Source organism: Apis mellifera, linkage group LG8, assembly GCF_003254395.2.
Source record: "Apis mellifera strain DH4 linkage group LG8, Amel_HAv3.1, whole genome shotgun sequence".
NCBI classification, from domain to species: Eukaryota; Metazoa; Arthropoda; class Insecta; order Hymenoptera; family Apidae; genus Apis; species Apis mellifera.
This window is the reverse complement of record NC_037645.1, coordinates 9,763,616-9,779,207: the sequence shown is the minus strand read 5'-3', so window position 1 is coordinate 9,779,207 and position 15,592 is coordinate 9,763,616. Positions and strand designations below refer to the sequence as shown.

The window sequence follows — 15,592 nt, the reverse complement described above, 5'->3', positions numbered from 1 at the left end:
ATTTGTATTTTTTTTTTTTTTTTTTTTATAAAAGGAGGTCAATCTGATTTGTTTTCTTTATTTTTTTTTTTTTTTTGAAAAGTAATTATTCCTATGACGGATATTCGAACTAAATTGTTCATTTTCGTGTTTCACGGATATTAAAGTGATAGTGGTCCGTTTGGACAACGCATTGAATTCGAGACGTCGCTTGTTGCATTCGTGATATCGTAAACAATTGGAGATGCTCAAGTGGGTGGCACTGTGCACGCCACCCTTCCGCTCTGCGGCATGAATTCCGTGGTGGAGGAATTTTGGACAGCTTCTAGGAGGTAGCTATTCGACTTTATTGAGAAATTAAAATTAAAATCAATTATCTTCGATTTATACTTTGATTCATCTCCTATCATTATTTTAATTTATCAATTTTTAATCATATCAAATATCATTTTTAAATTTTATAAATTCAGAATTTTGACGAATAGGTAGAAGATTTCGAAAATTTGTTTATTTTATATCGAGATTTAAATAACACAATATATTATAATAACAAAAATCATTATTTTAATTTATCAATCCCTTTTTAATCATTTTGATTATTTTAATAATACTTTAATTATTTTAATCATACGAACATTGTATCATTTTTAAATTTTATAAATTCAAAATTTTGACGAATTTTGACACGATAGAAGATTTCGAAAATTTATTTATTTTATATCGAGATTTAAATAACATAATATATTATAATAACAAAAATCATTATTTTAATTTATCAATCCCTTTTTAATCATTTTAATTATTTTAATAATACTTTAATTATTTTAATCATACGAACGTTATATCATTTTTAAATTTTATAAATTCAGAATTTTGACGAATTCATGATAGAAGATTTCGAAAATTTATTATATATCGAGATTTAAATAACACAATATATTATAATAACAAAAATCATTATTTTAATTTATCAATCCCTTTTTAATCATTTTAATTATTTTAATAATACTTTAATTATTTTAATAATTCATACGAAGGTTGTATCATTTTTAAATTTTATAATTTCAGAATTTTGACGAATTTTGACACGATAGAAGATTTCGAAAATTTATTTTATATCGAGATTTAAATAACACAATATATTATAATAACAAAAATCATTATTTTAATTTATCAATCCCTTTTTAATCATATCAAATATCATTTTTAAATTTTATAAATTTAAGAATGACGAATAGGTAGAAGATTTCGAAAATTTATTTTATATCGAGATTTAAATAACACAATATATATATATTATAACAAAAATCATTATTTAAATTTATCAATTCCTTTTTAATCATACGAACGTTGTATCATTTTTAAATTTCATAAATTCAGAATTTTGACGAATAGGTAGAAGATTTCGAAAATTTGTTTATTTTATATTGAGATAAAAATTCAAATAATACAATATATATTATAACAAAAATCATTATTTTAATTTATCAATAATATCTTTTTAATTATATCAAATATCATTTTTAAATTTTATAAATTCAAGATTTTGACGAATACACGACAGAAGATTTCGAAAATTTATTTTATATCGAGATTTAAATAACACAATATATATTATAACAAAAATCATTATTTTAACTTATCAATCTTTTTTAATCATATCAAATATCGTTTTTAAATTTTATAAATTCAGAATTTTGACGAATAGGTAGAAGATTTCGAAAATTTGTTTATTTTATATCGAGATTTAAATAACAGAATATATATTATAACAAAAATCATTATTTTAATTTATCAATTCCTTTTTAATCATATCAAATATCATTTTTAAATTTTATAAATTCAGAATTTTGACGAATAGGTAGAAGATTTCGAAAATTTGTTTATTTTATATCGAGATTTAAATAACACAATATAATCTCTATGACTATTGCAATTTACTTGAAATAAAAGTTATAGTGGATCATTGCAAATATAATTTCGTCGACTTTGATTATTCAAAAAAAAAATATCGATTTTGATCGAAAATATTTTCTCCATCGTTACTCGTTTACTCACTTAACTGCTTAACTCTATCGTCCCACTCCCACTTTCGGAAAGTGCACCGCAAATATTCATCAATAACGCGGTAAACTTGATCAACCGCTTGTTGCATGCATCTCGAGTAAGCTAAATGGGCTTAAATATAGTTTGATGCTTCATCGTATCTTCCTTTTTTTTAAGCAATGCAACTTTAAGAATATTATAAACAATCTTTAATAATCCGACTATTATTTGAAAAAGAACCAAAGAATGTATTTATTTTATTCTGAGTAGAAGAAAGAATGGGTGGATTGTCCAAGATTCGATTTCATTAAAATTTGAATTTCATTTATAATCATTAATTCACTCGTACAATATATTTTCTTTCTATTATTTTTAATAAAATTCTTTCCAATATTATTCAATGTTCTTATAGGAATGAATACTTTAAAAGCAAATAAAAAAAAAAAGTTATTTATCTTTATCAATAATGGATAACCATATATTTTGTTAATTTCAATATATTTCAAAATTTTTATTCGTATCTTACAGACTTTATCTTGGCGATATATTTTTTTTTAACATCCCCATAAGAAGTCCTCGTCTCGTTTCAAAAAAAAAAATCAAACGACAAGCAACGAAATATTTGATAAGCCAAGTACTCGAGCTACTAAAATAACCATACACCGGTATCACATGAATTGATATAAACTAGATTTATTAATAGAAAAACGGAGACATCGATCGATGCTTAAGGCCGTACGTATTGGTTCATCTTCGTTTTACAACCAGCTTCAAATTGATCGGATTAAATCAATTAAACTGGCCAATTACACGAGAATAACGATCAAAATTTGTGTAACATCCCATCCGTAAAAATCGATGTTTACATAATCGATAAAAATTAAGAAAAATAACGTTAGATCGATTGAAAATTTTTAGATCGAAAACTCGAGTGTGTGAATTCAAATTACTTCCAGTGCTTTCGTATATCGAGAAAGAAATCTGTAAGAAATAATAAAAAATAATCGAAAATGTGCCGGACAATGGCGCGGGAAGGGGGATGGAACGTCGAGGAGGGTGAATTTGTGCAGTAAGCGGACGACCATGTCGATGTACGCACCCCTCTGATCAACGAACTGTGTCAACCCCCCCCCCCCCCCCTCCCCAAGGTAGAACGGTCGAAGACGCTCGAGGAACATTAATACGTCACGCGTCCCATGCGTGCGTTACATTTTGAATATCGAATCGGAGCAGAAATTGGCCTGAATGAGATGCAAATTTCAGATTTTCATCACACGCCGTTAGATATTTCGAGAGAGAGATTGTATGTTGGAAACTTATTTTATATATTATTTCACGCTTTCGATTTAAAATGGAATATTTCTCTTATCGTGATCGACGATTTATTTGAGAAAATTCAATCACGAAGAAGGGAAAAACGTATATATATTATTAAAAGTAAACGACAACATCTTGTAGTATCTCGAATTGCTAATAATAAAGCTAAGTGAACGAATAAACGAAACTGAAAGGAAAGAGATAAAAGAAGGTGTAAATTTCTCGCTTAAAAGAGAAAGCTTAATTAATTAAATTAAAGCTTCGAGAGAAAAAGAAATAGAAATTAAGGAAAATATATATATTTATATACGCGATAAATAAACACGGGAGATGATAAAAGATCGTGGAAATTGGATAGAAAAAGCGATGATCTGTTCAAAACCCCCACCCCGGTGGCCTGGCTCGAATTGTAAACAAAATCGGAGGTTGAGGGTGAGGAAGAGGGCGAGTGGAGGGGGCAGGGAGAACGGAGGTGGTAGGTGTCGGTGGTATACTCGCCAGTAGCACGGCGGTCACAGATCCTTTCGGAACACAGAAAAGCTGGCCGACCTTCTTCATCCTCTCCGCGTCTCATCGCCGACGACGATGGATTGGCACTCGATCATCTCGATTCGATTTCTTCCTCTGAATTCTATCTGAAATCGATGAATTGAGAGTAGATCGTATTTCTCCGTAATTTTTTTTTTTTTTTTTGTTCCCAACTCGAGGAAGATAAAAATTCTCGAAGTGACTGTTTTGCCTTGTTTCTTTCGAACGTGTTGAACGAGATTAAAAATAAGAAAATTCGAGAAAGAAAGGAAAGAAAGAAAGAAAGGATGTGTTTATCGAGGATCGATGATCGATCGGCCGCGGCGGATCGAGTGTAGCCGCGATGCCAACATTGCACCGGTCGTTGACACAGTTCCCCGCTTCAAATTCGGCCCGGTGTGTCTAAACCGCCCCCCCAGTTGATCCAGGGATTTTGATTATCACTTGGTTGAGAAAGGATGAAGGCTGAAAGCAACAACGGGTACCTGAAAACGAGCGTGATCGTGGAGCAGAACGAGATATCGCTTGGTTCCGGTCAGGAGACACCTGCCACCAGTCCTCTTCAGGTGAGGGATCTCGTTACACGCTTATAATTACGTATAATCTTATTTATTCGTTCCGTGCAATTGATCTTCTCGCTTATCCTTACTTTTATATCTATCGTTATTTTTCTAAAGATTTTTTTTAAGTCACTTATATTATTTTTTGTGAATATCGAATAGAAGGAAAAGAAACTGTTCAAATTCAATCATTTGATCAATCAAATTATTCAAGAATATGAATTACTTCTCAAATTTCTTTTATAAAAAAAAAAAAAAATAAGAATCTTAAAAAGAAAGAAAAATAAAAATAATGTGACAATTTATCTTAAAAAAAAACTATAAAAAAAATTAATATATTATTATAATTATATTGTAAATATAATAATAATATTAATATATTGTTATATTATTATAAAAAGAAATTATAAAAATTTATGAAAAATAAAAAAATGTCACACGACTTCATCATATAAAAAGACACTACTATAAAAAAAATTAATATATTATTATAATTATATTAGAAATTATAATAATATTAATATATTATTATATTATTATAAAAAGAAATTATAAAAATTTATGAAAAAAAAGAAAAAATATCACATCACTTCATCATATAAAAAGACACTACTATAAAAAAAATTAATATATTATTATAATATAAGATATCACACGACTTCATCATATAAAAAGACTACTATAAAAAAAATTAATATATTATTATAATTATATTATAAATATAATAATATTAATATATTGTTATATTATTATAAAAAGAAATTATAAAAATTTATGAAAAAAAAGAAAAGATATCACATCACTTCATCATATAAAAAAACACTACTATAAAAAAAATTAATATATTATTATAATTATATTATAAATTATAATAATATTAATATATTGTTATATTATTATAAAAAGAAATTATAAAAATTTATGAAAAAAAAGAAAAGATATCACATCACTTCATCATATAAAAAAACACTACTATAAAAAAAATTAATATATTATTATAATTATATTATAAATTATAATAATATTAATATATTGTTATATTATTATAAAAAGAAATTATAAAAATTTATGAAAAAAAAGAAAAGATATCACATCACTTCATCATATAAAAAAACACTACTATAAAAAAATTAATATATTATTATAATTATATTATAAATTATAATAATATTAATATATTGTTATATTATTATAAAAAGAAATTATAAAAATTTATAAAAAAAAAAAGAAAAGATATTACACGACTTTATCATAAGAAGATAAGACTATTTCATAACTGGTGGTAGTAGACGCTAAACTTTGTTGCCACGACAGGTGACTTATGGCCCCCGTGGAAGCACAACGACCACGGTCCTTCAGCATCCTGGGAACAGGCGGAAGTCGCTAGGAATAACGCGGGCTACGTCAATCAGGCGAAGAGGGCCGGCCAACAGGCAGCAATTGCTCGGTGTGCTCGCCGTCACACTCCTCGCCACTTGTCTTTTTATTCTTCTGCTGTTGGCGTTGAACACGAGCCGCGAATGCGTGCAAGAGCCCCGTAAGTATTGAATTAGCCCTAAATGATACGATTAGTTCCGATGGGTCTGGTTAATTAAACGGCCGACAGTGGATCGAGCGTGATACCGCCAGCACTCCTCTCAACTTGATTCGGGCAAGGAGTGGGGGGACTAGGTGTCGAAGAATAGCAATACGAGGAACTATTGAGTTGATCCGAAGATTGGCGTGGAATTAGAGTGAGTTAGGGTCTTTGCTCTTCGAGCGCGACGGAGAAGGAGCGCTAGGGTAGTTGCGGGCATAGAGCGCGCTAGTGTCGAGTCTCGGCCAGTACAATGGTTTCACGAGGAGGCGTTGAATCGTAGATTCGAAGATTGATCTGGAAATTGAAACGAGTTAGTTCGATGTTGGAATAGATTGCGGGATATTGAATTTTCGATGAATGAGAATCGATCTTTTCTTTTTTTTTTTTTAGGATATCGCGTAAATTTTAATTAAAATAATGATTCTCGTACTAAAGCTTGGAATCGAAGTTGAGTAGTTGAGGTTATCCAAGATAGATGGAAAGATTTTTTTTTTTAAACATTTATTCTTAATTTATTAATCTCTCTCAGTCTCTTTCTATATTTAGATATATTTAATATTTGATAGTAATTGAATCAGAGTTAAATTTAAAGATTTTGTCTTTTAATATGGAAATCAAATATGGTAATGTATTCCAGAAAAATTAAATTAGATTCTTGAAAAGTGAGAATTCTGGAGATTTTTTAATTAGTCAAGATCTTCTAACAATATATCTTCTTTTTCAATATATTGCAAAACTTGTTGCATTGTTGTGTGGTGAGAAAATTGTTAAAACTTTTATTGGGAAGTTCGTCCATCTTTCTTCGTGGACAAGTCTTTCTAATTTTCCTCGCGGAAAACCTTCTTTAAAACACTTTAATTACAACTTTACGGAATACTTTTAAAGGAATGTTGCAGAAAAGGCCGCGTTCCCGTGTGAAATTACTCGAAAAAATATTTGTATTTTTTGCATAAAACTATCTTGAGCAAAAAATTTTATTTTTCAACGACTGTATAATCTCGGATACTTTAAATTTAAACAAACTATTTAATTATCCAAAATGAATGCAATATTTGCTTGTAAAAAAAAGAAAAAGAAGATTAATATTTGAAAAAAAATTATGTCAACAATTTTTTCATTTTTTTTTTTCGTCATTTTCTTAGCTTAAAATGTTATCAAATATATCTGCAAAAATTTCTCGATGAAAATTTCGATATAAGAAAGTTATAATCAAAGTTACTTACAGAGAAAAAGAAAATTACGAAAAAAAAAAAAAAAAATAGCAAACCGCTTTCAAACCTCGTGTCAGAAGCGAGCATCAATCAGCCGAATCGAATCGAGTCGAGGCTATCAAGTTCTGCTCGAAAAGGCCGGAGTTGCCTCATTGCTTGTGGCAAAAGAATTAATCATTTTTGTGATATCGGTTAAAGAAAGGTAGAACGGAGATTTTTTTTTTTTTTTTGATGAAATAATTTCGTTTGATAAATAAATTATTGTAAATACAGAGAACTCCTTCTTCGTGAAAATAATTGTATTGTTCTAAATTAATAATTTTTTAATTTCGACGTGATGATCGGAAATCTTTGAAATAATAAGATGATCGATTGATTCGAAAAGTGATCGATTTGATGTGTAATGACTCTATAAACGAATTATTCATTATTGGTTAAATGAAAAGTCCACGTGGAACACCTTTCGTAAAGATAAAAATACGAACAAGATCATTTTTTTTATTTCTGCATCGTATGCTGGAAACAGAAACAATAAAGCCACGTTTATCGAAGTGGAAAATTGCTTTTTATTGTGGTTCGATGTTACTACACGGATCTGTGTTAATGACGCAGAAAATTGCCATCTCCTTTTTCAATAAACTGTATAAATATATTATATGATTCTAAACGAATCGTTCACACTGAACGATTTTCACGTTTTCGCGTGAAATATAATTTAAAAATAATATTTAAGAATCACGGCATGGTTAAAATTAGTTGTATTTTTTCCCCTTCGTTTCAGGTCCAAACGTTTGCATGACAGAGGAATGCATCAGAACAGGTAATTCCAAAATTTATTATAATAATAAAATAAATATTACCTTCTTGCGATCCCTAAATTGAGAACCACTGTATTAAATTCCATTATCCAAATACTATATTCAAACTATTTAATTTTCAAAATATTTTACAAAATTCCAATCACATAAATCACAGAAAATACTTTTCACTTTATATAAATCTCGAAAAATTATCTCTCGATATATCAAAAAATTCCAATTATTCGAATAAAATCTTTCTTAATCCTTTTATAAAATTATTACTAAACTTTCGAAAACTCATCTTTCAAAATTTCACAAAATTCCGATCGAATGTACAAATCGAGAAAAACCTTTACTTAAAATCACCAAGAAATAAACAAACACAAACGCTATCACAAACGCCATCACGTCTTCTTTCCTAACCTCAATATTTACCAACGTAACGGCGTAACGCTGCGCGCACATCGAATCCCGGCGACGGACAAATATCGAAGCGAAAAAGGAGGAGAAAAATCGGCTGTTCGAGCGTGGACGCTCGATGAAATATTGCTCGACCGATATAGTAGAGCCAAATGGAATTAGATCAGCGAGAACTGATTGGTGGCCGGTCGGAATTGCGTTGTCCAGCGTGAAACGTGTGCCGCTTCGCACACGTCTGCAAATCGGATTAACCGCCCCCCACTCCTCTCCCCACTTCCCCCTGTGGAATTGCCTGTTGACCGAGGACCGGTGACTGCCATTCGATTTTCATTTGTCACGAAATTCGCCGTTCGACCTTCCGACGATACGTGGCCGTCGTTTAATTGCACCGGAAACGCGGCCAATCCCGGAGACACGTACACGCGGCCCAATCCCCCGATTATTTATTCATCCGCAGCGAACGACGTGAAACGAGTTGAATTTTTGATCGTTCATCGTGATTTTCCGATATTTGTCAACGATATTCCAGCTTAAAGCGATTGAATTATTATACGTGATGATTCGTTTGTTAGAATTTGATTATCACGGGCAATCGTGCCAATCTAAAATTTTATTTCGATTTAATTTTTCGATTCTTTGGGTCGTATTGGAGATTATTTGGAAAATGACATGACTTTTTTTTTATCTTAAAAAATATCATATAAGTATCGTTTGAGTATTTCTCAATTTTAGAAAGAGATTTGATTTTGATTTTAGAAAATTTCTAAAACTTAGAAATATATGAATTTGTAATGAATTTAAAAAATTAGATTAGATTTTCATTGCAAATTGCAATATTTTTATATTGGTAAAAATTGAATCAAAATTGATTTATAGAATGTAAAATAAATAGAGGGTTGAACGTCCGAAGAAGTGAATCGATTCTTCTCTGACAATTGAAATTTCAAATAACGGGAGTAGTTGAGGTTCCATAATAGGTGTAATTAAATTCTTTTTTTTTAATGTCTCATAATTACCATGTCTCTCTACCGCGGATTGGACGAGGGTACCTCTGTGTACGAAGGAAAAAAATGCAGGAAGGAAAAAATGGTGCTCGACCTGAATTTAAAATGGCTGAAAAATAACAGCCACTCCGCCAAACACCAGTACTTGAGGAATCTGAGATTGACTTGTTTATTAAATATAATTAGGAAAACGTTTCCCAGCGTGGTTTTCCCTAGTTTCGACCTAGACGTTAATTATCTCTGTGTTATTTATGAAAAAAAATGCCCATTTTTCTTTTTCAAATCAAAAAATTGATAATAATTTATTTGAGCTTGAGAGAAATTTTAAACATTTCAAAGATTTCGATTATTACTTCGAATATACTATGTTTCAAAACGAAGTTAAATTATATGTTAATGAAGCGAAACTTTCAGAATCTATTTTCCTTTTTTTTTTTCTCTCAATAATTATTTTAATAGATAGATAGATAGAACTCAATCAAAGCTTGATACCTACTATGAGATTATCCAATGATGGTGTTATTACTCGTTACAAATAGTTTATCGAAGGTGTAATCAATGTTGAGATCACTGCTGCCCTCGTTAAAGCTCTCTCGCTCGATTGGACGACGAAGATACAAACCCTATCTCGTAAAATTACCCGGTTCGATTAAACGATTCGGATTTACTCTCTTTTAACTTTGTTTTAAAATTGTATTCAAACAATTCGATTACTTAGAAATTAATTCAATTATTTGTCCAAACTAAAAAAAAAAAAAAAAAACTCTATGGAAAGGAATTGAATTTATAACCTATGTCTTCAGAGTTACTCGTGTGTCTATAATTTTCAAATTTTGATTAATTACACTACATTGCTATTGTATCTATTGTATCTAAACAAAAATTAATATTTTGGATAGAAATTTAAAATTGTGAAAAATAATATTTGGTGTGAAACATTATTTATGTAAATTATTATCTTATTAAATGCATAAACGATATAGCTTATAAATCATGGCACCAACCTGTTGACAGAAAATGAGATTGCGCAGAACAATCTTATAACGGGGTTGATTAGCGTTGATATTATGTCCACGTTCATATTCGAATCGTTGTTAAATATCTATTTTTCCTTCCTTTTCTCCTTTTTCTCCTCGTTTTCTTTTTTTTCTTTTTTCCATATTTTCATTTTATTACTTCAGACGTTTCTCCTCTATTGCCGCCGGTGAAATTCAATTTCCTGCCGATGACAGGGTAATTTTATATTCTTGCGTTAAAGGTATTGGGACCGATATCGGCTTCAGAATTTAATGTCAGCCAATTTGATGTTTGTCAATGTGACCTTAGATGAATCCGTATGAATAATTTTTAATATGAAAATGAAGAGAAAAATTTCATCATCTTTCATAAAAGGGAAATGGAACATTTGTCATTGAAAACCATGGAAATATTTTGTACATTATCCAATTTTGATTTAAATTTTTGATATTGTAAAAAAAAACCAAATGTATAAATTCTTACCTCAATATATTTAATATTCTACTATAAATCTTCATAATTCTACTATAAATCTTCATAAAGTAATTATAACTCGTTGTGTAATTACGTCACTATCTTTTATCACTTATAATCACTTATAATCACTCACTATAATAATAGTAAATAATTGGTAATCATAAAATCACATTAAAAATAATAATTTAATAGCTAGTGATTTTATGTTTTGATTATGTATTATAATCACTATTAGTCATGTTATATTATATTATCTTCAATTGCTTTTCTCGTAGATACACTTGGTAGATACACTTAATATATAAAATATACAATAATATAAACACTTGCAATAAATATTTGAATCCTAAACGGATGCAATTTTTTTTTAGCTGCCAGTCTACTTTCGGCGATGGATCGGACAGCAGCGCCATGTGTAAATTTCTTCCAATACGCGTGTGGAACATGGAACCGTCGTCACGTGATCCCAGAGGATCGAAGTTCGATCAGCACGTTCGAAGTGTTGGCCAATCAGTTACAAGTGATTCTGAAACGCATCCTGGAGGAACCACCGAACAACGAAGACAACAACGCCACCTTGAAGGCGAAGATGTTCTACAAGTCTTGCATGGACATCCGTGGGTACAACGAAAATTCTTTTCGAACTTGCATCTTCTCGAGAAATCTTACGTGTCATCTTGAACTTCGGCTAAGACAAAGAGAAGAAGGAAAAATGAAGTTTTGAGGTTAAAAAGTGTTCTCTGTTTATTTGTTTTTACAGCTCGTATAAGAGAGATAGGAGATACACCGTTGAGAAAGACGTTAGAATTTCTTGGCGGTTGGCCAGTAGTGGTTGGACCATCATGGAAGCCGCCTCCATATTCCGTCGAGGTTTTGCTAGGTCGATTGAGAGGACAGTACAACGAGGGAGTGTTGTTGGAACAATGGGTCGGTCCAGATGACAAGAACTCCTCAGCCAATATCCTCCAGGTGCGCCGGCAAAGTAAGGCCCCTTGGTCTACAACTGCACAGTATAATTGAATTTCAATGTTACGTTCTTAAAAATTGAAAAGAATATAATAGAATCTTTAATCATTTGAAAGATTTTTGTCGAAATTTTTCTTATGAAATATAAAAGATGATCAGATGAAACGATTGCCAGATACTGAGTTTAAAGTAATTTTCAGTAGTGTCCAGTTTTTGGTATCACTGAACTATTATGAACTGTTGGTTGGAACTTGGAAAAAATGGAATTCTACCGTAAAATAAGTACTAGTATGAAAATTTCTATTGCGCTTCCAATTTAAGATAATATCATTTGTTCAATCCACGAGTAAACGAAAAAAAAAAAAAAATGACCATTCAATTGTTTTCGTCAGCTGGATCAGATGCAAGTAGCGTTGCCAAGTAGAGACTATTACTTGAAGAAGAGCAGTGAGTCTCAACTACACGCGTATCATCGTTACATGACAAACGTTGCTGTGTTGATGGGTGCTAATAGACAGACAGCTGTCGAGGAATTCAATCGCGTGATCAATTTGGAGAAACAATTAGCAAATGTAATTATGAAATATTTAATTTAATCGAGATAATTTAATAATAATTTTCAGAAAGTATAAAATTCGAATCAATGAATCGATGAAAATTTCAGGTGTCGATACCAGAGGATGATAGACACGATACGTCCGCTATTTATCGGAAGTTGACATTGCGTGAGCTGCAGCGAGAAATTCCACAATTGAAATGGCACGAGTATCTTCAAGAATTCATCAATTCTCCTATAACGGAAGAAGAGCCCATTGTTGCGTATGCCATGCCATATTTCATGCAAATGGGCCGTATCGTAAAAAGAACGGATCGCAGGTAATGGAAAAATACTCGATTCTTTCTCAATTTCTGGAATCTACCATATTCTACAATTTTTTTAATCTGTCAAAAGAAAAGTCAAAAGAAAACAATTTGTTAAGTATATATATCATTTTTACAGAACGTTGCATAATTACATATTGTGGAGATTGGTCATGTCCATAATGCCTCACATGATAGACGAATATCAGCAAAAGAGAGTCGAATTTCGGAAGATACTATTGGGTATATTAAGTGAGAGGGATAGATGGTCTCAATGTGTTGAATGGACGAACAAAAAGCTTGGTATGGCCGTGGGTGCACTTTTCATTCGTGACAACTTCAATCATGAAAGCAAGGTGACTTTTATTCATCATTGATTCATTCTTCATATATAAGTCATATAATAATTGAATAAAGAGAAATAAATTGATAAATAGGTTTAAAGTTGAACGATAATTTATGAATAAAAAATGGACAGCAATTTTTGAAAAAAAAAAAAAAATTTATGGAAACTCACTTGTCAACTTTTGATAATTCTGGAGGACACGATTTGTTTTTCAGGAGACGGCACTCGAGATGATTCGTACCATACGAGAGGCATTTAACGAGTTATTGGCCGAAAATCATTGGATGGATAATGAAACTAGAACCGTGGCCAAGAACAAAGCTAACTCAATGAATGAAAGAATTGGATATCCTGAGTTTTTAAAAGATCCTGTTGAACTTTCCAAGGAATACGTAATGGTACTTGATAATTTCATAAAAGAAAAAAAAAAAATTTCAAATAATTTTTACTTTTTTTTGTTTTTCACTAACAGTTAAACATTACCGAGAATCATTTCCTTGAGAACGTGCTAGCTGTGTTGAGGTACGATGCTTATCACAATTTGGAAAAATTGCGAAAACCGGTTGATAAGGACAAATGGTCAACAGAGCCAGCCGTGGTGAATGCCTTCTACAATCCGAATAAAAACGATATTGGTAAATTTAATCTTGTTCAAATTGAATTAAATTTTAATCTCCTCTATATAATATCTTCATTTTATTTTAGTTTTTCCCGCGGGAATCCTTCAGCCACTCTTCTACTCCCAGCATTTTCCAAAATCGTTGAACTATGGTGGAATAGGTGTGGTGATTGGCCATGAGATTACTCACGGTTTTGATGATAAAGGACGTCAGTTTGATAAGGATGGAAACATGATGCAATGGTGGAACAATGCCACTGTGAAAGCTTTCAGGGAAAGGGCTCAATGTATTGTGGATCAATATTCAAGGTACAAATTGCAAGAGGTTGATCTGTACATCAATGGAAAGATGACTCAAGGAGAGAATATTGCTGATAACGGAGGACTCAAACAATCATTTCGGGTAATATTATATATTTAATGTTTGTAATGAACGATCATCTTACCTTGAGATGTATTATCAATTAAGAAATCATTGTTGTTTAGGCATACAAGAAATGGGTGTCGATACATGGCGAAGAACCGTTACTTCCTGGTGTAAATCTCACTCATGATCAGTTGTTTTTTTTGAACTACGCTCAGATATGGTGTGGATCCATGAGACCAGAAGATGCATTGACGAAAATACGAAGCAGCGTTCATTCACCAGGCCCAATAAGAGTTCTGGGTCCCTTATCCAACAGCGAAGACTTTGCCAGGGCCTATGATTGTCCTCCAGGCTCACCGATGAATCCAACTCAAAAATGTAACGTTTGGTGAGTTCATTTAACTTGTAAGATACTAAAACTGTTACTTAACTGTTTAGATTCTTAAACAACCAAACATCCAGATCTAAAATAATTTATAATATTTTTTTTAATAATATTTATCAATGATACTTTTGTAATAATTGCAGGTAATGCAGAATTCTTTGAAAGAAAAAGAATAAACAAACAAATATTTGGATACTTGTGGCGATATTCAACTCCACAATTATATTTCGTGCCATAAGAAGACTTTAATCATCTTATTGACTAGTGACCACGATGAAAGACCATGAAAGAGTATTATTTCATCGTGGTTCACTTTGCGGTATGAATATTCTATACATCATTCAACATATTAACTGAATCTTAAACAAAAGATAATCAAATCTGTAAATGTTTATGATCCTGTCGATGAATACATTTTACAGAATGATTTAAATTCAATCTAATACCAATATTTCACTTATTAAAGTCGTAGCTGTTTCAAATTAATTATTTTCTTTATTAGTTCCGGTGATTCGATTTGCTGATCGATGTACAGTTGAAGAGAGGATTTTATTTCACAGTGTATATGAAATGCGTGTGTATGAAAAAGTGCGCCTGCTAAATAGAAATCGTGGAGAGGAAAAGTTGACTATAATGTCAGCCTAAAATTCCATGGATAAAAGTTACATAAGATGTATATAAAAGATATGTTTTAATCATGTAATCCTCTGTGTGATTCATCTCGTCGAAGACGAGTCTAAAATAAATTTTTCGATCAAATGAAAGAAACAAAAATGAAGAAAATATATTTATTACTTCTTTCAATTTCCCTTCTCATTTTTTTTATTATAATTGTTAATAATTATAGAATTATTAATTATAGTTGATTAATTAATATTAGTAGATTGAATTTTGTAAAAATTTTATATCAAGTATAGATTCTTGATCAAGTTATTATATGATCAAGTTATGTACTTTAAAATTGAATATAGGATAGTAATAGAATATTCAAAATCTACTTTGGACAGATATATATTCATACTCCATAGATAGATGTAAGGAAATCACATGGAATAAACCTGAAAAAATTTTTGGACTTTTTATTTTTTCTAGATTATTTAAATTAAAGAT

General features: G+C 30.7%; 1 protein-coding gene and 1 long non-coding RNA gene across 6 annotated transcripts; one reads left to right on the top strand and one right to left on the bottom strand.

Moving 5' to 3' along the window:
* The first annotated feature begins 136 nt into the window (after positions 1–136).
* On the top strand, positions 137–15,260 carry LOC408973 (neprilysin-1). Of its 4 annotated transcripts, XR_001703863.2 has the most exons (15): positions 147–311; positions 2,554–4,436; positions 5,745–5,967; positions 8,002–8,040; positions 11,310–11,555; positions 11,699–11,907; positions 12,297–12,476; positions 12,569–12,780; positions 12,905–13,121; positions 13,327–13,509; positions 13,584–13,746; positions 13,817–14,133; positions 14,217–14,485; positions 14,626–14,801; positions 14,985–15,260. XR_001703863.2 is itself a non-coding variant. In XM_016913409.2 (14 exons), exons 2-14 carry the CDS (start codon positions 4,329–4,331, stop codon positions 14,627–14,629), a joined length of 2,370 nt encoding a protein of 789 aa, XP_016768898.1. In that variant the 5' UTR covers positions 137–311; positions 2,554–4,328; the 3' UTR covers positions 14,630–15,260. The 4 variants fall into 4 exon arrangements, 3 of the variants coding, with proteins under 3 accessions (XP_016768898.1, XP_006568118.1, XP_006568117.1); XM_016913409.2 differs by having other exon boundaries at positions 137–311; positions 14,626–15,260; XM_006568055.3 differs by having other exon boundaries at positions 13,330–13,509; positions 14,626–15,260.
* On the bottom strand, positions 5,974–11,303 carry LOC107964818. Of its 2 annotated transcripts, XR_001703867.2 has the most exons (4): positions 10,945–11,303; positions 10,449–10,663; positions 9,941–10,067; positions 5,974–6,303 (listed from the first exon to the last, which is right to left on the bottom strand). It is a non-coding gene; the product is annotated as an uncharacterized LOC107964818 (long non-coding RNA). The 2 variants fall into 2 exon arrangements; XR_003305166.1 differs by lacking the exon at positions 9,941–10,067.
* Positions 15,261–15,592: the final 332 nt, after the last annotated feature.